Source organism: Panulirus ornatus, chromosome 1 (genome assembly GCF_036320965.1).
Source record: "Panulirus ornatus isolate Po-2019 chromosome 1, ASM3632096v1, whole genome shotgun sequence".
NCBI lineage: Eukaryota > Metazoa > Arthropoda > Malacostraca > Decapoda > Palinuridae > Panulirus > Panulirus ornatus.
The window spans coordinates 87,340,667-87,363,318 of NC_092224.1; the positions used below are offsets into that span (position 1 = coordinate 87,340,667).

Sequence of the window (22,652 nt, forward strand, 5' to 3'; positions counted from 1 at the left end):
GTGAAAGGCGTGCAAGGAATAGAGTGAATTAGAACGATGTGGTATACCGGGGTCGACGTCCTGTCAGTGGATTAAACCAGGGCATGGAAAGTTCTGTGGGGCCTGGATGTGGAAAGGGAGCTGTGGTTCTGGTGCATTACACATGACAGTTAGAGACTGAGTGTGAACGAATGTGGCCTTTGTTGTCCTTTCCTAGTGCTACCTTGCAGGCTCATGGGGGGATGGGGGTGTCATTTCATGTGTGGCGGAGTGGCGACAGGATTGAATAAAGGCAGCAAGTGTGAATTATGTACATTTGTATATATGTATATGTCTGTTTATGTATATGTATGTATACGTTGAAATGTATAGGTATGTATATATGTGTGTGTGGGCGTTTATGTATATACATGTGTATGTGGGTGGGTTGGACCATTCATTCGTCTGTTTCCATGTGCTACTTCGCTAACACAGGAGACAGTGACAAAGTATAATAGAAAAGAATAACTTCCAGAATATTTGTAATAGTGCAAAGAAGTTCAAGGAGAGTACCGAGAGTGATGGATTAATCAGTGCATGTAAGACTTCATATTCCCTGAGTTTGATTATGGAGAGAATAGAACATATGGTGAGCACATAGATTGAACATCAAACTCATGAATATGTTCCTGTTAGAATAATTTTGATACTAGCAAAGGCCTCATATATATATATATATATATATATATATTTTTTTTTTATTATACTTTGTCGCTGTCTCCCACGTTTGCGAGGTAGCGCAAGGAAACAGACAAAAGAAATGGCCCAACCCCCCCCATACACATGTATATACATACGTCCACACACGCAAATATACATACCTACACAGCTTTCCATGGTTTACCCCAGACGCTTCACATGCCTTGCTTCAATCCACTGACAGCACGTCAACCCCGGTATACCACATCGCTCCAATTCACTCTATTCCTTGCCATCCTTTCACCCTCCTGCATGTTCAGGCCCCGATCACACAAAATCTTTTTCACTCCATCTTTCCACCTCCAATTTGGTCTCCCTCTTCTCCTTGTTCCCTCCACCTCCGACACATATATCCTCTTGGTCAATCTTTCCTCACTCATCCTCTCCATGTGCCCAAACCACTTCAAAACACCCTCTTCTGCTCTCTCAACCACGCTCTTTTTATTTCCACACATCTCTCTTACCCTTACGTTACTCACTCGATCAAACCACCTCACACCACACATTGTCCTCAAACATCTCATTTCCAGCACATCCATCCTCCTGCGCACAACTCTATCCATAGCCCACGCCTCGCAACCATACAACATTGTTGGAACCACTATTCCTTCAAACATACCCATTTTTGCTTTCCGAGATAATGTTCTCGACTTCCACACATTCTTCAAGGCCCCCAGGATTTTCGCCCCCTCCCCCACCCTATGATCCACTTCCGCTTCCATGGTTCCATCCGCTGCCAGATCCACTCCCAGATATCTAAAACACTTCACTTCCTCCAATTTTTCTCCATATATATATATATATATATATATATATGGACTATGTTAATTGATAGGTGCACAAAAGAGAGACTTTTGGATGTTAATGTGCTGAGAGGTGCAACTGGAGGGATGTCTGATCATTATCTTGTGGAGGCGAAGGTGAAGATTTGTAGAGGTTTTCAGAAAAGAAGAGAGAATGTTGGGGTGAAGAGAGTGGTGAGATTAAGTGAGCTTGGGAAGGAAGCTTGTGTGAGGAAGTACCAGGAGAGACTGAGTACAGAATGGAAAAAGGTGAGAACAAAGGACGTAAGGAGAGTGGGGGAGGAATGGGATGTATTTAGGGAAGCAGTGATAGCTTGCGCAAAAGATGTTTGTGGCATGAAAAGTGTGGGAGGTGGGCAGATTAGAAAGGGTAGTGAGTGGTGGGATGAAGTAAGATTATTAGTGAAAGAGAAGAGAGAGGCATTTGGATTATTTTTGCAGGGAAATAATGCAGATGACTGGGAGATATATAAAAGAAAAAGGCAGGAGGTGAAAAAGAGGGCAAATGAGAGTTGGGGTGAGAGAGTATCTTTAAATTTTAGGAGAATAAAAAGATGTTTTGGGAGGAGGTAGATAAAGTGCGTAAGACTAGGGAACAAATGGGAACATCGGTGAAGGGGGCTAATGGGGAGGTGATAACAAGCAGTGGTGATGTAAGAAGGAGATGGAGTGAGTATTTTGAAGTTGTGTTGAATGTGTTTGACAATAGAGTGGCAGATATAGGGTGTTTTGGTCGAGGTGGTGTGCAAAGTGAGAGGGTTAGGGAGAATGATTTGAGTGGCAGATATAGGGTGTTTTGGTCGAGGTGGTGTGCAAAGTGAGAGGGTTAGGGAGAATGATTTGGTAAACAGAGAAAAGGTAGTAAAAGCTTTGTGGAAGGTGAAAGCTGGCAAGGCAGTGGCTTTGGATGGTATTGCAGTGGAATTTTTTAAAAAAGGGGGTGACTGTGTTGTTGACTGGTTGGTAAGGTTATTTAATGTATATATGACTCATGGTGAGGTGCCTGAGGATTGGCAGAATGCATGCATAGTGCCATTGTGCAAAGGCAAAGGCGATAAAGGTGAGTGCTCAAATTACAGAGGTATAAGTTTGTTGAGTATTCCTGGGAAATTATGTGGGAGGGTATTGATTGAGAGGGTGAAGGCATGTACAGAGCATCAGATTGGGGAAGAGCAGTGTGGTTTCAGAAATGGTAGAGGATGTGTGGATCAGGTGTTTGCTTTGAAGAATGTACGAGAGAAATACTTAGAAAAGCAAATGGATTTGTATGTAGCGTTTATGGATCTGGAGAAGGCATATGATAGAGTTGATAGAAATGCTATGTGGAAGGTATTAAGAATATATGGTGTGAGAGGCAAGTTGTTAGAAGCATTGAAAAGTTTTTATTGAGGATGTAAGGCATGTGTATGAGTAGGAAGAGAGGAAAGTGATTGCTTCTCAGTGAATGCCTATTTGTGACAGGGGTGCGTGATGTCTCCATGGTTGTTTAATTTGTTTATGGATGGGGTTGTTAGGGAGGTGAATGCAAGAGCTTTGGAAAGAGGGGCAAGTATGGAGTCTGTTGTGGATGAGAGAGCTTGGGAAGTGAGTCAGTTGTTGTTTGCTGATGATACAACACTGGTGGCTGATTTGGATGAGAAACTGCAGAAGCTGGTGACTGAGTTTGGTAAAGTGTGCGAAAGAAGAAAGCTGAAAGTAAATGTGAATAAGAGCAAGGTCATTAGGTACAGTAGGGTTGAGAGACAAGTCAATTGGGAGGTAAGTTTGAATGGAGAAAAACTGGAGGAAGTGAAGTGTTTTAGATACCTGGGAGTGGATTTGGCAGTGGATGGAACCATGGAAATGGTAGTGAATCATAGGGTGGGGGAGGGGGTGAAAGTTCTGGGAGTGTTGAAAATGTGTGGAAATCGAGAACATAATCTTGGAAAGCAATAATGGGTATGTTTGAAGGAATAGTGGTTCCAACAATGTTATATGGTTGCGAGATGTGGGCTATAGATAGAGTTGTGCGGAGGAGGATGGATGTGCTAGAAATGAGATGTTTGAGGACAATATGTGGTGTGAGGTGGTTTGACCGAGTAAGTAATGAAAGGGTTAGAGAGATGCATGGTAATAAAAAGAGTGTGGTTGAGAGAGCAGAAGAGGGTGTTTTGAAATGGTTTGGTCACCTGGAGAGAATGAGTGAGGAAAGATTGACAAAGAGGATATATGTGTCGGAGGTGGAGTTAACAAGGAGAAGTGGGAGACCAAATTGGAGGTGGAAAGATGGAGTGAAAAAGATTTTGTGTGATCGGGGCCTGAACATGCAGGAGGGTGAAAGGCGTGCAAGGAATAGAGTGAATTGGAACGATGTGGTATACCGGGGTCGACGTGCTGTCAGTGGATTGAACCAGGGCATGTGAAGCATCTGGGGTAAACCATGGAAAGGTTTGTGGGGCCTGGATGTGGAAAGGGAGCTGTGGTTTCGGTACATTATACATAATAGCTAGAGACTGAGTGTGAACGAGTGTGGCCTTTGTTGTTCTTTCCTATGAGTGTGAACGAATGTGGCCTTTGTTGTCCTTTCCTAGCGCTACCTCACGCCCATGCGGGGGGACGGGGTTGTCATTTCATGTGTGACGGGGTGCCAACAGGAATGAATAAGGGCAGACAGTATGAATTATGTACATGTGTATATATGTATATGTCTGTGTGTGTATATATATGTATAAGTTGAGATGTATAGGTATGTATATGTGCGTGTGTAGTTGTGTATGTATATATATGTGTATGTGGGTGGGTTGGGCCATTCTTTTGTCTGTTTCTTTGTGTTACCTTGCTAACGTGGGAGACAGCGACAAAGTATAATAAATATATCTTGTTGGCTCGCAAAATTTAAGAAAAAATCAAGATGACTGGTGAGGTTGTTTCTGCTGATGATGTTGCTGCAAAAAATATGCCAGGAACCCTCGAGGTCAATTTTGAAGGTAGTTATTCTCCAAAGTAGAGTTTTGATATGGATGACACTGGATTGTTTAAGAAGAGAATGTCTTTGAGAATGTGCATTTCCCATGAAGATAAGGCTGCACCAGGATTCAAAGCTGCCAAGGATTGCCTCACGCTGCTTGTGAGGGGCAATGCCAAAGGTAATTGCAAGCTTAAACAATTAATGGTCTATCATTTGGAGAATCCCTGGACTCTTATGGTCTACATGAAGCAATCATTGCCTGTCTATTATTATTTTAATCTGAACAGATGAATAGCAGGTTTTCTTTGATAATTTCACTGCATAGCTTTATGTAGTGCTGAAGGAATATTGTGTGAAGGATAACATATAGGTTTCAAGGTTGTCCTTATTGCCCCCAGTTTGTTCGTGGAGTTGGGGGTTTTGATTTCAACATCATTGTATCAAGAGCAGATGCACACATTGTGGAAATAGGGAAAAAGTGAGCTTTGATGAGGTTGAGGAGGGTGATGTGAAGAAGTTGCTAAGATTGGATATGGAAGAGCTCTTGAATGAAGATCTTCATCTGGAGAAGCAATGCCAGGAAGTGGTGGTAGCAGAAGGGGAGGTCAAGTAAGAGTGTTCTCTTTATCAAGAAGTTAGCTGAACTTCACATTTCACTACATTGACCTTACTCTTTCTGTGTTTGATAAGGATGACATGAACACAGAATGCATTTCAGAGGTGACTTGAAATGTCCTTGCTGACATCAGGTGCTATAAATATATTTATTATGATAAAGCAATGAAGGCTAAATAGAAATCACTAGATTTTATTGAAGAAAAAGGACACTCGTTAGGAAGACCAGCTATCGACAGCCTATGATATGAGAGCTGAACCCCCTTTTCCATCACCACTACCTTTGCCAAATATGTTATTTGATCCAGATGAACCCCTTTCTAGGAACACTGACATTTACCACAAATAATTGTGGGACAGCGTTAGATATTTTCTGCTTTTATTTACTAGAATTCTATGCAAAGTATGTGTATTTATCTTTCCTGTTATATGTATACATTAGGTTTTCACTATTTACATTGTTTGATTTACATCTTTTTGGCTTACTTGACCATTTTTAAGAACATAATTATTGAATAAATCAAGTGATGCCCGGCTAAGTATTGAATGTTTTTGTAATAATTTAAATGTGATCGTAATGGTGTTACAAGATCATACATGGGATATGTTTAGGACCTATTAGATATGATAAGTGCTTTTAGAAATTTTGCATTGTAATTTTATATAATTCTAATAAATGTTATTTTTTGCTTTCAGTGTTTTTCTTGTGGTGCTGAGATTGGCAAACACAGAAGAAATCACAGTTATCAATTTATGGTAAGGTTCTGAAGTTTAGTTAGCTTTCTGTGTAATACCCTTTTTGTTACAGATTTTTTTCCTCAGTCAATGAGCTCCTTTACATACTTTCTTAAAGTTCACAATTCTTCATTTCCTGGAATCATTAACAGTGTATAGAAAAAGCTCTCAAAAATGGCTGAATATGTAGACATGTAAAAACTATATATTTCAAGTTTGATGATATTTCATAATTTATGTATACTGTAGTATACAGAAATTACATACCAACCCTAGTTATGTAAATTAATGTTTTTATCATATATTTGATTTTTTGCTCTAATTTATGATGTTTAAAACATGTTTCATGTCCCTTATTCTTTAGCCATGAATAATTACATTGCCATTTACAAATGCCTTATTGTTCATTTGCATTTAAAGACTTTGAATGGTCTTGAGAAATAAGGTTTATATGTCAACATAACTACATATACATGTCATTTTGTTTTTGTGATTAATGTTGATATTGAAATTTTGTAGTTCCTCCTTCAATTTTTGCTAATTGTGTGGTGCCTGGTATGATCTTGTGCCAGATCTTAAATACTGTTGTGGTGCAAAATATTATGTGAGGCTTTTTACTGAGCCTTAATTGTCACTGGTCAGGAAACAGAGTGCAATTTGTGTTTTAGGTTCACCATATGCTTGCATGTCGTATTTTTATTACTGGGTATATATTTTTCATGCATGCTACCTACAGATATACCCAGCAGATTTCCTTTGTATGAAAAATTTACACTCATATTATTAGATATTTTATTTTGCACAAGCCATTACCAGGATGTTACAAGTTATAAGTTTGAATGTTTTCCATTGTTTGAAGATTTCTATTGTAGATTGTAATTATGATCATATTCTTCACAAGCTTGTTTCTTTCATCCTGATTTTTGTGTTGTGCATTTGCATAACTTGTATTCATATAGAGTTTGCTAATAATTAAATGCTGCAATGTATCCCCTTGCTGTTATCCTTGGTGGCAGAGTGCATGCTAGATATACATGTGGCTCATCATTTTCTTTTTACTAAGTTTCCTTTCTGTTCTTGATCAGTTTTCTTGCTCTCTGTTGATATGTAAAGCCTGGTAAGGTAAAGATCTTTTTACACTGAAACACATCTGTTATTTTTTTACCATTATTTACACTCCAACCTTGATATGGGGAAATTGGTCTTTTATTTTGCAAGTTATGCAAGATAAGTAGATCTTTGTGAGATTTGTGCTGTGTGGTTGTAAGGGTCTTTTCCTAGGCTTTTGTCTACATATTTCTTGTGAGTGTTTGTGGTTCATCAGTCTGACAGTACTTTTGAAAATATGCCATTTGCTATATGCATTAAGTTGAATATTATGACATGAGAATAACAGTAGAGAAGTTAAAGTATCCCATAGGTGCTTCTTCAGAAGCTCATGAAATGTAAGTATTAAGCCTGACCAGAAATGAGAAGGAAGTTAATGTTTCAAGTTAACCCTCTTAACCCTTTAAGCACTGGCCAAGAAAAAAAAAAGGATTTTCCCCAGGAAGAGGGAAATTAGCATAATCTTAATTACTTCTTAACTGTCACCATTTCCCACACACCTAGGTAGCTTCATTTGCAGATAATCAGCGGCCTCATTGGGTAACATGGACTCTATCTGTCGTGTATGATGTACTGAAATTATAGCTTCCTTAACCGTGGTCAAGCTCCCACAGACCATCCCATTAATTCCCCTGATTGCTTCATATTCCCTGGATCAGTCCTTTGACTGGATGTTGCATCCTCCATACCATAATGTTCTTCTTTATTCTATCTCATGCATGCCACTCTCCCTCTTTAATGTTCAGGCCCTGAAACCTCAAAGCCTTTTTCACTCAATTCTTCCATCTTCTCATATTACAATATGAGCCATGTAAAGCAGCCACAGCCACTTAAACCCAGCATATTACACATATAAACCTTAGCTCAGTGCTAAGGCATTTGAATCTTTGTGCACTGCTGCCATGTAAACCCAGTGTGTGCCCAGAACATAATGTGTCTTTCTCTTTGGGTAGTACTTAGTCTCTACCAGTCATGTTTTTCTATGGGTAAATGAGATTTTGCTGCAGACTGGTTAATGTTGCAGATGATATATGACATGTTCATGTACCTTTAGAAAGTATGGACCTATTTAGAAATGCGTAGGGAGAAGGGAAAGTTACATGTAGATGTCCTCTCTTTCCTGGAGTGTATGTGACCACTTCCTGCCATAGATATCAGTGGGTAAATGAGAAGCTTCAGGCTTTCTCTGCAGGCTAGTTGTGAATTAAAGTAAAATCTTGTATTAACATAAGCCCTTAGAAAGCACTGTCCTGTAGAAATATGAATAGGAAGTTTGAGAAAGTACTGTGTGGAAAAGAACGTGGAAAATGGGTATGTTTGAAGGAATAATAGTTCCAACAATATGATATGGTTGTGGGGCATGGGCTCTATATAAACGGTTGTATGGAGGAGGGCAGATGTGTTGGAAATGAAATGTTTGGGGGCAATATTTGGTGTGAGGTGGTTTGATTGGGTAATTAATGAAAGGGTAAGAGAGATGTGTGGAAATAAAAAGAGTGTGGTTGAGAGGGCAGAAGAGGGTGTGTTGAAATGGTTTGGACATATGGAGAGAATGAGTGAGGGGAGACTGACAAAGAGGATATATGCGTCAGAAGTGGAGGGAACAAGGAGAAGTGGGAAACCACATTGGAGGTGGAAGGATGGAGTGAAAAAGATTTTGAGCGATCAGGGCCTGAACATACAGGAGGGTGAGAGGGATGCAAGGAATAAAGTGAATTGGAACGATGTGGTATACCAGGGTCGATGTGCTGTCAGTGGCCTGAACCAGGGTATGTGAAGCTTTTGGGGTAAACCATGGAAAGGTCTGTGGGGGCGTGGATGTGGATAGGAAGGTGTGGTTTAGATGCATTACACATGACAGCTAGAGACTGACTGTGAACAAATGTGGCCTCTTTTGTCAATTTTCCATGTGCTACCTCGCTGAAAGAGAGGGCAATGATGCTGTTTTCTGTGGGGTGGGATAGTGCCAGGAATGGATGAAGGCAAGAAAGTATGAATATGTAAATATATATATATGTATATGTCTGTGTATGTGTATGTATATATATATAAGTATGTGTGTATATGTTGATATGAGCATAAGGGAGAAAAAATACTTCCATGTATTCCCTGCTTGTCGTAGAAGGCAACTAAAGGGGGCGGGAGCAGGCGGCTGGAAAACCCCCTCCTTGTATTTATATTTCTAAAAAGAGAAACAGAAGAAGGAGTCAAGTGGGGAGTGCTCGTCCACCTCGAAGGCTCAGATTGGGGTGTTTAAATGTGTGTGGATGTAACCAAGATGATAAGAAAGGAGAGATAGGGAGTATGTTTGAGGAAAGAGACCTGGATGTTCTGGCTCTTTGAGTGAAATGAAGCTCGAGGATAAAGGGGAAGAGTGGTTTAGGAAAGTCTTCGGAGTAAAGTCAGAAGTTGGTGAGAGGACAAGGGCTGAGGAGGGAGAAGTAATACTCCTGAAGCTGGAGTATTGGGAGTACATGATAGAGTGTAAGAAAGTAAATTCTAGATTGTTGTGGGTAGAACTGAAAGTGGATGGAGAGAGATGTGTAATTATTGGTGTCTATGCCCCTGGTCATGAGAAGAAATGAGAGGCAAGTGTTTTGGGAGCAGCTGAGTGAGTGTATTAACAGCTTTGATGCATGAGACCAGGTTATAGTGATGGGTGACTTAAATGCAAAGGTGAGTAATGTGGCAGTTTAGGGTATATTTGGTGTACATGAGGTGTTCAGTGTTGTAAATGGAAATGGTGAAGAGCTTGTGGATTTGCATGCTGAAAAATGACTGATGATTGGGAATACCTGCTTTAAAAAGAGATATTCATAAGTATATGTATGCGAGTAGGAGAGATGGTCAAGGGGTGTTAATTGACAGGTGTGTAAAAGAGAGACTTGGATGTTAATGTGCTGAGAGGGGCAGCTGGAGGGATGTTTGATCACTGTCTTGTGGAGGCGAAGGTGAAGATTTGTAGAGGTTTTTCAGAAAAGAAGAGTGAATATGGGGGAGAATTGTGTGAGGAAGTATCAGGAGAGATTGATTGTAGAATGGCAAAAGGTGAGAGCAAATGACTTGAGTGGTGTGGGTGAGGAATGTGATGTATTTAGGGAAGCAGTGATGGCTTGCACAAAAGATGCATGTGGCATGAGAAAGGTGGGAGATGAGCAGATTAGAAAGGGTAGTGAGTGGTGGGATGAAGTAAGGTTGTTAGTGAAAGAGAAAAGAGAGGTCTTTGGATGATGCTTGCAGGGAAGTTGCAGATGACTGGGAAATGTATAAAAGAAAGGGGCAAGAGATCAAGAGAAAGGTGCAAGAGTTGAAAAAGAGGTCAAATGAAAGTTGGGGTGAGAGAGTATCATTGAATTTTAGGGAGAATAAAAATATGTTTTAGAAGGAGGTAAATAACATGCGTAAGACAAGAGAACAAATGGGAACATCGGTGAAGGGGGCAAGTGGGGAAGTGACAACAGGTAGTGATGAAATGAAAAGGAGATGGAGTGTGTATTTTGAAGGTTTGGTGAATGTATTTGATGATAGAGTGGCAGATATAGGGTGCTTTGGTTGGGGTGGTGTGTGAAGTGAGAGGGTCAGGGATAATGGTTTGGTGGAGAGAATAGGTAGTGAAAGCTTTGCAGGAGATGAAATCTAGCAAGGTGGTAGTTTGGGATGGTATCACAGTGGAATTTATTAAAAAAGGGGGTGTTTCACATGGTTCAGTTACTAGAGCTGTATCATCGGGGAACAACAACTGACTCACTTCCCAGGCCCTATCATCCACAACAGAGTGCATACTTGCCCCTCTCTCCAAAACTGTTGCAGTTACCTCCCTAACCACTCCATCCATAAACAAATTAAACAACCATGGGGACATCACACACCCCTGCCACAAACTGCATTCGCTGGGAACCAATCACTCTCCTCTCTTCCTACTTGTACATATGCCTTACATCCTTGGTAAAAACTTTTCACTGCTTCTAGCAACTTACCTTCCACACCATATACTCTTAAAACCTTCCACAAAGCATCTCTATCAACCCTGTCATATGCCTTCTCCAGATCCATAAATGAATCCATCTGTTTTTCTAAGTATTTCTCACATACATTCTTCAAAGCAAACACCTGATCCACACATCATCTACCACTTCTGAAACCACACTGCTCTTCCCCATTCTGATGCTCTGTATATGCCTTTACCCTCTCAATCAATACCCTCCCATATATTTTCCCAGGAGTACTCAACAAACTTATGCCTCAGTAGTTTGAACACTCACCATAATCCCCTTTGTCTTTGTACAATGGCACAATGCATGCATTCCACCAATCCTCAGGCACTTCACCATGGTCCATACATACATTGAATATCCCTTCCTGACACTATCCCGCATCACAGGAAACAGCATCACTACCACCTGCTTCTGCGATGTAGTGCCAGGAAAACAGAGAAAAAAAAGGGCACCCTCGTTCACACTCAGTTTCTGTCTCAGTTTGTGTCTGTCATGTGTAATGCATAGAAACTACAGCTCCCTATCCACATCTAGGTCCCACAGACCTTTCCCTGGTTTACTCCAGACATTTCACATGGCCTGGTTCAGTCCATTGACAACATGTCTACCCCAGTATACCACATTGTTCCAATTCACTATTCCTTGCCTGCTTCTCACCCTCCTCTATGCTCAGGCCCCGATCACTCAAAATCCTTTTCACGTCATCCTTCCACCTCCAGTTTGGTTGCTTTTCCTTGTTCCCGCCACCTCTGACTCATATATTCTCTTTGTCAGTCTTTCCTCACTCATTCTCTCCATATGTCCAAACAATTTCAACAGACCCTCTCTGCTCTCTCAACCAATCTCTTTTTAATTTCCATGCACCTCTCTTACCCTTTCATTACTTTATCAAACCACCTCACACCACACATTGTCCTCAAGCATTTCATTTCCCTCACATCCACCCTTCTCCATGTAACCCTATCCATAACCCATGCCTCGCAACCATATAACATTTTTAGAACTACTATTCCTTCAAACATGCCCATTTTTGCTCTCTGAGATAACATTCTCTCCTTCCACACATTCTTCATCACTCCCAGAACCTTTACTCCTTTCTTGACCCTGTGACTCACTTCCGCTTCCATGGTCCCACTAGATGCTGAGTCCACTCTCAGATATCTAAAACACTTCACCTCCTCCAATTTTTCTCCATTCAAACTCGCATCCCAATTAACTTTTTTCTCAACACTTCTAAACCAATAACCTTGCTCTTATTCACATTTACTCTAAACTTTCTCATTTCACACTCTTTTCCAAACTCAGTCACTGACTGACTTTTGCAGTTTCTCACTTGAATCAGCCACCAGAGCTGTATCATCGGTGAACAGTAACTGACTCACTTCCTGGACTCTCTTCTCCCAATAGACTGCATACTCACCCCTCTTTCCAAAACTATTGCATTTACTTCCCTAACCACCCCGTTCATGAACAAATTAAACAACCATGGGGATATTTCTTTTTTTTATGTTGAAGGCTCCAGGCAAGGACAAAAGTCCCCATCAAGGACGGGCCGTAATCAAATTATAGAGAGAATTATGAAATGAAAAATAATTAATGGAAAGTTTTTATGAATTTTCAAGAAAGGGAAAAACTTGTCTTGAAATCTGCTAGGTTATAGTCATTTGGAAAGACATGAGGGGGTAGAGAGTTTCAGAGCATCGATGTGTAGGGAAAGAAGCAGGTATCAATGCAGCCCACCCTTGAGTTGCTGATGGCCACACAATAATCATGTGACATAGCAGCTTACCAAGTATTGTGTGGTCTAGCTAGTGGTGTGGGCACACAAGCAGCCAGCTCTCGGGAGCAAAAACCAAAGTAATATCTAAAGAAGGGGGTAAGTGAACCAACATTGTGGCGTAGAAGTTTGGAAGTTATCCTAGGACTGTGTGTAAGGTGGATTGCTTTTGACTTGACTCTGTCAAGTAAAGATGCATTGCTAGAACCACTCCAAATGTGAGAGCAGTACTCCATACAAGGATGAATCAATCCCTTGTATAAATGGAGCAACTGTTCAGAAGAGAAGAAGTTTTGGCATCTGGACAGGACACCCAGTTTCATAGAGGGAAACTTAGCTATTCCTGTAATGTGGGGTTTCCAAGAAGAGTCAGTTACAGTAATGCCAAATATGTTCATTGAGTCAAGAGTTGGAATTACAGAACCGTCAAAGGAGAGATGAGTTGTGAGAAGTTTATCGATAGAAAGATAGGAAGAAACTGGGTCTTGGAGTCATTAAACTTAAAAAGATTTTGTCTACCTTACTGAGATATTCTGTCCAAGTCTTGAGTTTATTGAGGAAGCTGTGTTAAGGTGAGATGCAGATTGAGTGAGAGAAGAGGGAGCAGAATTGAAGGATGTGGATGAAAGAAGTGTTGCGTCATCAATGTATGAGTGCCTAGGATTATTTGTGCAGGAGAGGAAATCATTGAAAAAAAGTGTAGGGGACAGGACAGAACCTTGAATGACACTGCTGTTGATGGAGAAAATGGGGGAGGCTGATCCATCAACAACCACAGAGAGGAAGCTAGATTTCAAGGAGCAAATCGAGGGAGGGGAGCTTAGAGATGAGACCCTGATGCCACACCCTGTCAGAAGTCGTAGATATGTCATGGGCAGCTACACTTGACTCCCCAAATTCTTTAAGGGATGATGACCAGCTGTTAGTGAGATAGGAATGAATATCACTCGTGGATCTCTCCTTACGAAAGCCATACTTTTGATCTGAGAGAAGATTTGTGATTTTTGAGGTATTTGAGGATATGGGAGTTGAGGAGGGATTCAAAGACTGAAAATGGTAGATGTGAAAGCAATAGGGTGATAGTTAGAGGGGTCAGAATGATCACCCTTCTTAGGGATGGGATGTATCAGTGCATACTTCTAAGGAGAATGAAAAGTTTTGGTTTCTAAGCAGAAGCAGAACAGATGAGCAAGCACAGGTGCAAGTTCAGAGGCACACTCTTTCAGTACACAGGGATCGATACCATCAGGACCATAAGCCTTGCTTGTGTTCAGAGAAAGTAGCACTTTTTGGACAGTCCGAAAAGAGATTACAGGAATGGGCATAGGACTAGTGAGAGGAGCATCAGGGGGTGAAGGAATGTGAGAGTCATCCAAGGTGGAGTTAGAGGAGAAATTGGAACCAAAGAGAGGTTCTTGTATGGGAGAGACAGCTATAGTACTGTCATAGTGGAAAATTGAAGGGGAGGTAGAGCAACAGATGTTATTAGAGATGCCCTTAGCTAAAGACCAAAAAGACCTATCACTGGATGATGAGGAGAGGTTATCGCTCATCCTTCGAATATAGGAATACTTCGCCTCACAGATAATGTGCTTGCAGTGATTAGCTACCTTGCTAATGTGGGAAATGGCAATCAGGTATAAGATATATATATATATATATATATATATATATATATATATATATATATATATATGTATATGTGCGTGTGTGGACGTGTATGTATATACATGTGTATGTGGGTGGGTTGGGCTATTCTTATGTCTATTTCCTTGTGCTACCTCGCTAACATGGGAGACAGCAACAAAGTATGATAAATTATGTATACCAACTGACTGTAATATTTCTCTCTTGTGTCTCCCTTGATGATGTGATTATTACACGAAAATGCACTTTGGAACTTATCGTGTTTCATTTTCCCCATGGACTCATGGGAATATATATATATTATCCCTGGGGATAGGGGATTAAGAATACTTCCCACGTATTCCCTGCGTGTCGTAGAAGGCGACTAAAAGGGGAGGGAGCGGGGGGGCTGGAAATCCTCCCCTCTCGTTTTTTTTTCTTTTTTTTTTAATTTTCCAAAAGAAGGAACAGAGGGGGCCAGGTGAGGATATTCCAAAAAAGGCCCAGTCCTCAGTTCTTAACGCTACCTCGCTAACGCGGGAAATGACGAATAGTTTAAAAGAAAAGAAAGAAATATATATATATATATATATATATATATATATATATATATATATATATATATATATATATATATATATATATATTTTTTTTTTTTTTTTGCTGTCTCCCGCGTTTGCGAGGTAGCGCAAGGAAACAGACGAAAGAAATGGCCCAACCCACCCCCATACACATGAATATACATACGTCCACACACGCAAATATACATACCTACACAGCTTTCCATGGTTTACCCCAGACCCATCACATGCCCTGATTCAATCCACTGACAGCATGTCAACCCCGGTATACCACATCGATCCAATTCACTCTATTCCTTGCCCTCCTTTCACCCTCCTGCATGTTCAGGCCAAGATTACACAAAATCTTTTTCACTCCATCTTTCCACCTCCAATTTGGTCTCCCACTTCTCCTCGTTGCCTCCACCTCCGACACATATATCCTCTTGGTCAATCTTTCCTCACTCATTCTCTCCATGTGCCCAAACCATTTCAAAACACCCTCTTCTGCTCTCTCAACCACACTCTTTTTATTTCCACACATCTCTCTTACCCTTACGTTACTTACTCGATCAAACCACCTCACACCACACATTGTCCTCAAACATCTCATTTCCAGCACATCCATCCTCCTGCGCACAACTCTATCCATAGCCCACGCCTCGCAACCATACAATATTGTTGGAACCACTATTCCTTCAAACATACCCATTTTTGCTTTCCGAGATAATGTTCTCGACTTCCACACATTCTTCAAGGCTCCCAGGATTTTCGCCCCCTCCCCCACCCTATGATCCACTTCCGCTTCCATGGTTCCATCCACTGCCAGATCCACTCCCAGATATCTAAAACACTTTACTTCCTCCAGTTTTTCTCCATTCAAACTTACCTCCCAATTGACTTGACCCTCAACCTACTGTACCTAATAACCTTGCTCTTATTCACATTTACTCTTAACTTTCTTCTTTCACACACTTTACCAATCTCAGTCACCAGCTTCTGCAGTTTCTCACATGAATCAGCCACCAGCGCTGTATCATCAGCGAACAACAACTGACTCACTTCCCAAGCTCTCTCATCCCCAACAGACTGCATACTTGCCCCTCTTTCCAAAACTCTTGCATTCACCTCCCTAACAACCCCATCCATAAACAAATTAAACAACAATGGAGACATCACACACCCCTGCTGCAAACCTACATTCACTGAGAACCAATCACTTTCCTCTCTTCCTACACGTACACATGCCTTACATCCTCGATATGTATATGTATGTCTGTGTATATGTTGATATGTATATGTGTGTGAATGGTCGTTTATGTTTGTGTATGTGTATGTGAGTGATGGGCCGTTCTTTGTCTATTTCTTGGTGCTATCTCGCTGGTGCAGGAAACGGCGATCAAGTATAAGAGAATAATGAATAGATATTATTCAAGAATTGGATGTTCTTTTCTTTAACTTACAGTTGCTTATTTATTATCCAGTTGGATATAATACATTTTATTAAATGATGTTGGCTCTGTCATTTAACTAGATTACTGCATTAAGGTTGACTATTTTTTCTTCTTGAGTGCGTGTAGATGTTTATGTAATTATTTATGTAACCCCAGAACTCCTTTCCTGGGGCTTCTGCAGCATCAAGGATGTGCATCATTTGGGAGCAGGATAAGGTGGGCTCTTTTGAGTTGGGAAGATTCTGGACATTGCTGTACCTATTTTCAACCACTGATGGTGATGCAGCTTCACTGAATATGACTTCATGCTTTCAGTATTATCATGTGCTGATAGAGTCAGGGAAGATTGATGTTTATCTTGCTGTACCCGTTTTCATCCACTGATGGTGATGCAGCCTCATTGAATATGACTTCATGTTTTCAGTCTTATTATGTACTGATAGAGTCAGGGAAGATTGATGTTTATCAATATATATATATATATATATATATATATATATATATATATATATATATAGGTTAGTGGTTGCAAGTCCAGTAGATCAACAGGCATAGTGCTTGCCTCCACCAGAAACATAAGCTTAAGAGGAGTGTGGTTGTAGGGTTAAGGGGAGCCCTCTGAGTGACTATGTTTTTTGAACTGTAATACGTATTTTGTTCTAATTCAGAATTTTCTTTGGCTGAATTCAAAAGCTAGTTGTGTGTGGGTGTTGTAATAATTTTCTTTTAACCCTTTGGATGCCTGTTTTGTTTCAAGACCAGTTCCCTGAAAATATGTCATTTTACCATGAAAGAATGAGATTGCTCATGTGACTATTTCATAAATTTTTCTGAGTGAAAAGTTACTAAATATCTATACTTAGCACTGAAATTGGTTGAAGCCAATGTATTGTGGTGAAGAATATGATTTTTATAAAACAACAATGAAAAATATTCATAATTAGATTATGCAATAAATTATGTAGTAATTGACCCTCTTAATTCTAATAATGCCGAATATATTTAGAAGCATAACCCATCCATTTTTATTACCAATACAGTATCAGCATTCTAGTACTGTACTTAACTGCAGAAAGAGAAACATTATTTGCATGAAGAGAAAACAAATTTCTTGAAGTGAAAGATATTAGAAAAAAAGCACCAGTATGACAGCACTGTTGGATGTAAAAATATTGAAAAAAAAAAAAGCATCAGTATGGCAGCATTGTTGGTAGGGATGTCTGGCATCAGTGCTGTGTTCTATCTCACATGCATATATGGTGGAACCTTCAATGTACAGTGTTACTGATCACAGCAATAGTGGAAAAATATTTTTTGTTACTGTGAAGAAAAGTCAAACACTGCATATAACATTGTTGAAATTTCATTTAACTGCAGCTGAACAAGTTTCCAAAGAGTTAGGCCATTTTTATTTATCAGAAAATGTTGATCCATGCAAGAATCCACCAAATGGTTCTACCACTTGTCTCTGAAGCTCATTTATGTAATTTCAGATATGGGTCAGTCGTATTCAAAGTAACTTTTCTGGCATTCACCACATCATATTTAAGAAAATTCACATGATTGCTATTGCTGTAATTCTGTTGTCTTTTGAGAGGCTTTACTAAGTAGTCATTAGTGATGATGTTGTACCAGTATGGTTCCAGTGGATATGATAAGTCACATTTTGATTGATTTTCTTTTTTCAACATATCTTTCATGATAGTTTAAGGCAAGTAAATTCCTGTGTGTGTAGATTTATTAGATTCCCTTTTTTGAAGATAATTCAGGCTTTTAGATTATCATGTGTAGATGAATTAATAAACACCAGGTATATAGAAACAATTATGATGTGAAAAGAAATAAAGTACTATGAAGAAAGATAGTTATGTGATCATGGATATCCAGACTTGAATACCCCCCTTTAGTACACAATTTATATACATAATGTTTGGGAGTTAGCGTGATGGAAAATCATCCTTCAGCATGGTTGATTCTTTTTAACCTAGAGGTAGGAGCCAGGTTTTTGCATGGTTAATTTTGTAGCTAAAGATAAGGAACAGAGTTGTTTATAAGGTTCTCTTTGAGTTGACATCAGTTAGATTAAAACACTGGGCATAGTTGGTTTCATGGTGGTTATTATATACTTATATCATTAAGGTATCCTTTGCACTGCTGTACATATAGGTAGCACTATCATCAGTGATGAATTGTTTTAAAGTACCCTTGACACTGCAGTATCCTTAAACTGTACCTTGTATTCTTAAACTGTACCTTGTATTTGAAAAGTGTTTTTGATACGAGTCATAAGGCAGGGAGCAATTTTGGTTAATAAGTCATTTTTCATTTTGCGCAAATAAGTATTTTCTCCTCATTCACAGCTTTTTGGCGATTTCTGAATATTTATGAAGTACATCATGGATAATAGGCTTAGAGGTTTGCAGAAAGACGAGTTGCGGTGTTAAAGGTACTGTATGTATAGACTTAAGAGCCTTAAGCTTATTTAGTTGTGGCTTTTGCTTTCAATTCATTTTATAATTTCAATTTGTTTTAGAATGTGCCACAACAAAAAGAGTACTTATATGTAAGTCTTTACTTTATTCAGTGGTTGTGTGAGGGATGTACTCTATAGACAGCTCAGAGGTAGATGACGATGATGCAGGTAACCTTGGGGATATTCATGATTATAATGATTTTCATGATTATTGAGATCAGATGCGACTGTTCATCATGGACAATTATTTGAAATTTACAGGAAATCCCATTAGTGCTTTTATGATCATGTGCTGTTGTCAAGATTAAAAGATTTGCCCATTATAGGTCATCTTACTGAAAACAAAAAATGTAATTGATGGAGTTCATGTAACTGAACATTTGTTACAAGTTTTGTAGATATATTAATATATGTGCAAAGCATCTTCTGAAAAAGACCCTTGGTTAATATGAAACATGCAGGCTGTTAAAAGATTACATTGATAAAGGACTGTGGCATGTGAAATCAGAATTTATTATCATTCTCCAAGTACTATAGTACTTTAGTTAAATGAAAAGTAGATATGAGATGTGAAAAGCACAATTCTTTACTCTTATTAAGAACTGTACATCTCTCTTTGTCTCTTGCTCCATCTTTGGGTGTTATGAATAATGAATTATCCTCAAGATTATCGAAGAAATTTTCTTGTTTGCTTTTGTCTATGAGATGGAAATGAAAAAATGTTTCTTTATATGATATAAAAGAAGATAATTGAACTAAGGAGAATATTTTGAGAAAATGGGAAAAATGAATGCATTTTATCGTGGTATATAAAGAATATCTGTAAGAAGCAAGAGTTGTGTGATGTTTTCCATTCAATAACTGCTGCCCCTGCTGCTGCACTCTGCCTACCTATGCCCCCCTCACTAATGGGTCACTGTCTCTCTCTGGGCCCACTCTCTCACAGGCCGGTGTTTTCCAGGATACAGGAAACTTTAGCATTTTCCCTGGTCAAGGCCATTGGACTGCCCGAGAAGAAGTTAGATTATTGGACGCAATAGAACAGTATGGATATGGGAATTGGGAAGACATTGCACGCCACATTGAGACTCGAACGCCAGAAGGTAAGCTGTGCCCCATTTAGATGTGTATGCTAAGAAAAGCTATTTAAATTTTGTAAGAACTCCACTGGTATATCTCTGCATACTACAAGAAATGAATAAAGGGCAGGAGGATGGGGCAGGGGGAACTCCCACACACACACACACACACACACACACACACACACACACACAAACTTGTATTATCTTTTTCCTAAAACAGTAGCTGAAGAAAGAGCTAAAGGAGGAATTATCTTTGAAGGCTTGGGTTGTGGATCTCAATGTGCATTGAGGTAATTAGGATGAGAAGAAGAGAGAGATAGGTGCTATGTTCATGAGAATCCTGGATGTTCTAGTTGTAAGTGAAACTAAGTTGTTGATAAAGGGGATATAATGGTTTTGGAACATTTACAGGGCAGAAGTGAAGTAGCTGGTAGCACTTATGTTGAAGGGGGAGCTGTGGGACTGTATTAAGATGATGATGGTGGTGTTTAATATTGTAAAGAAGTGCTTCAAGATTGATGTGGTTTGCAATGAAAGTAGATAACAGTAAGTGGGAGGCTTTTACTGATAAGGCAAATGGTAGTAAGAGGAGAGAAGACTAAAATAGTGCTTTTTAGGAGTTGATGGATTATGTTGGTGGTTTTAATGCAAAGGAAATTTTATTGCTAGGGATCTGAGTGCTAGAGTGTGTGATGTAGTAATTGAGGGTATACCTGAAGATATTGGGCCCCTTTTGCAACTGAAAATGGGAGAGAGTTTGTTATGTGCTGAGAGAGGAATAATGATGAGAAATACTTGGTTTAACCGATTTCACTCGTCATATGACAATATCAGTAGCAGGCACCAGGAACTATCATGTGAGCCCTAATATTTTTGGGCCCAATTTAAGTCCCTTCACCAATACTTTGGTCATTGAAATGCCTTTGACAAAGAGTACAACACTGGAAGGAATTCTGGAGTTGAAGTACATATATTCATAAATGTAAATGTATGCAGCTATATATAAATATGTGAATAGTGACCATAACTACACCACTCTCTGGAAGCAATTCTGAATTTGAAATACACATATCATAAATGTAAATGTATATTAATATATGTAAATGTGTGAATAGTAGCCATAGATAGTGATAAGTGTCATTCAGTGAATTTGTGTCTCATGGCTCACCCCCTCTTACCTCCCCCTCATCCTCTCTTCCTCCATCACCCCAGCACTACTGTAGTGGGTACTTGTATGTTTACCTCACCACTGTACCAAGCATACAAGTTCTGTTAGCTCACTTTTTGCCTATATTTCCTAATTTTACATGTATTTCTTTCATAAATAGTAATGTGTCACTGTTAAGTGTTTGTTGTAAGGCTTGCCCCCAATTGCCTCCACCCTTCTTCACCTTTGTTCCAACATGTGCCTCTACTGAGGGATATGTGTGTAAGTTTGAGCACTATACCATGGCCATATAATTTATGTAAATTCACTATTTTTTGCATATGCCTTACTTTTACATGACTTTCTTTTTATGATTGGAACATGGAATTTGAAGACCTAATTTTAAAAGAATTATTCATGATTGAACAGTGGCAAGTAACCTAGCATTTAAGTGTTAAAAAGTTGCATGCATAAGTATTTGCATAGATAAGTATTTGTGGGTTAGTGGGCTTAGGGGTCTGTGAGGGGAGTGGGGAGGAATGGCATGTATTTAGGGAAGCACTGATAGCTTGCGCAAAAGATGCATATGGCATGAGAAAGGTGGGAGGTGTGCAGATTAGAAAGGGTAGTGAGTGGTGGGATGAAGAAGCAAGATTGTTAGTGAAAGAAGAGAGAGGTGTTTGGACAGTTTTTGCAAGGAAGTAGTGCAAAATCCTGGGAGATGTATAAAAGAAAGCAGCAGTAGTTCAAGAGAAAGGTGCAATTGGTGAAAAAGAGGGCAAATGAGAGTTAGGGTGAGAGAGTATCATTAAATTTTAGGGAGAATAAAAAGATGTTTTGGAAGGAGGTAATTAACGTGCACAAGACAAGAGAACAAATGAGAACATTGGTGAAGGGGGCAACTGGGGAGGTAATAACTAGTAGTGATGAAGTGAGGAGATGGAGTGAGTATTTTGAAGGTTTGTTGAATGTTTTTGATGATAGAGTGGCAGATGTATGGTGTTTTTGTCGGGTTGGTGTGCGAAGTGAGATGGTCAAGGAGAATGGTTTAGTAAACAGAGAAGAGGTAGTGAAAGCTTTCTGGAAGCAGGAAGCTGGCAAGGTAGTGGGTTTGGATGGTATTGCAGTGAAATTTATTAAAAAAAGGGGTGACTGTGTTGTTGATTGGTTGTTAAGGATACTCACTGTATGTATGGTTTATGGTGAAGTGCCTGAGGAGTGGCAGAATGCAGGCATAGTGCCTTTGTACAAATGCAAAGGAGATAAAGGTGAGTGCTCAAATTATAGATGCATAAGTTTGTTGAGTATTCCTGGGAAATTCTGTGGGAGGGTATTGATTGAGAGGGTAAAGGCATGTGCAGAGCATCAGATTGGGGAAGGGCAATGTGGTTTCAGAAGTGGTAGAGGATGTGTGGCTCAGGTGTTTGCTTTGAAGAATGTATGTGAGAAGAACTTAGAAAAGCAGATGGACTTGTATGTAGTATTTATGGATCTGGAGAAGGCATATGATAGGGTTGACAGAGATGCTTTATGGAAGGTCTTAAGAGTATATGGTGTGGGAGGTAAGTTGCTTGAAGCAGTGAAAAGTTTTTATCAAGGATGTAAGGCATGTGT

The 22,652-nt window shown here is 39.6% G+C and overlaps 1 protein-coding gene across 4 annotated transcripts in view; it reads left to right on the plus strand.

Annotated features, from left to right (window-relative positions):
• LOC139750682 (transcriptional adapter 2B-like) overlaps positions 1–22,652 on the plus strand; it is a 64,208-nt gene that overhangs the window by 14,148 nt on the left and 27,408 nt on the right. For 2 of the 4 annotated variants that reach the window (XM_071665370.1, XM_071665381.1), the window contains exons 3-4: positions 5,779–5,838; positions 19,771–19,912. In XM_071665370.1, coding sequence (XP_071521471.1) covers positions 5,779–5,838; positions 19,771–19,912 — 202 coding nt within the window. Of the gene's footprint in view, positions 1–5,778; positions 5,839–19,755; positions 19,913–22,652 lie in introns of all 4 variants that reach the window. The other 2 variants (XM_071665364.1, XM_071665375.1) reach the window with 1 other exon arrangement.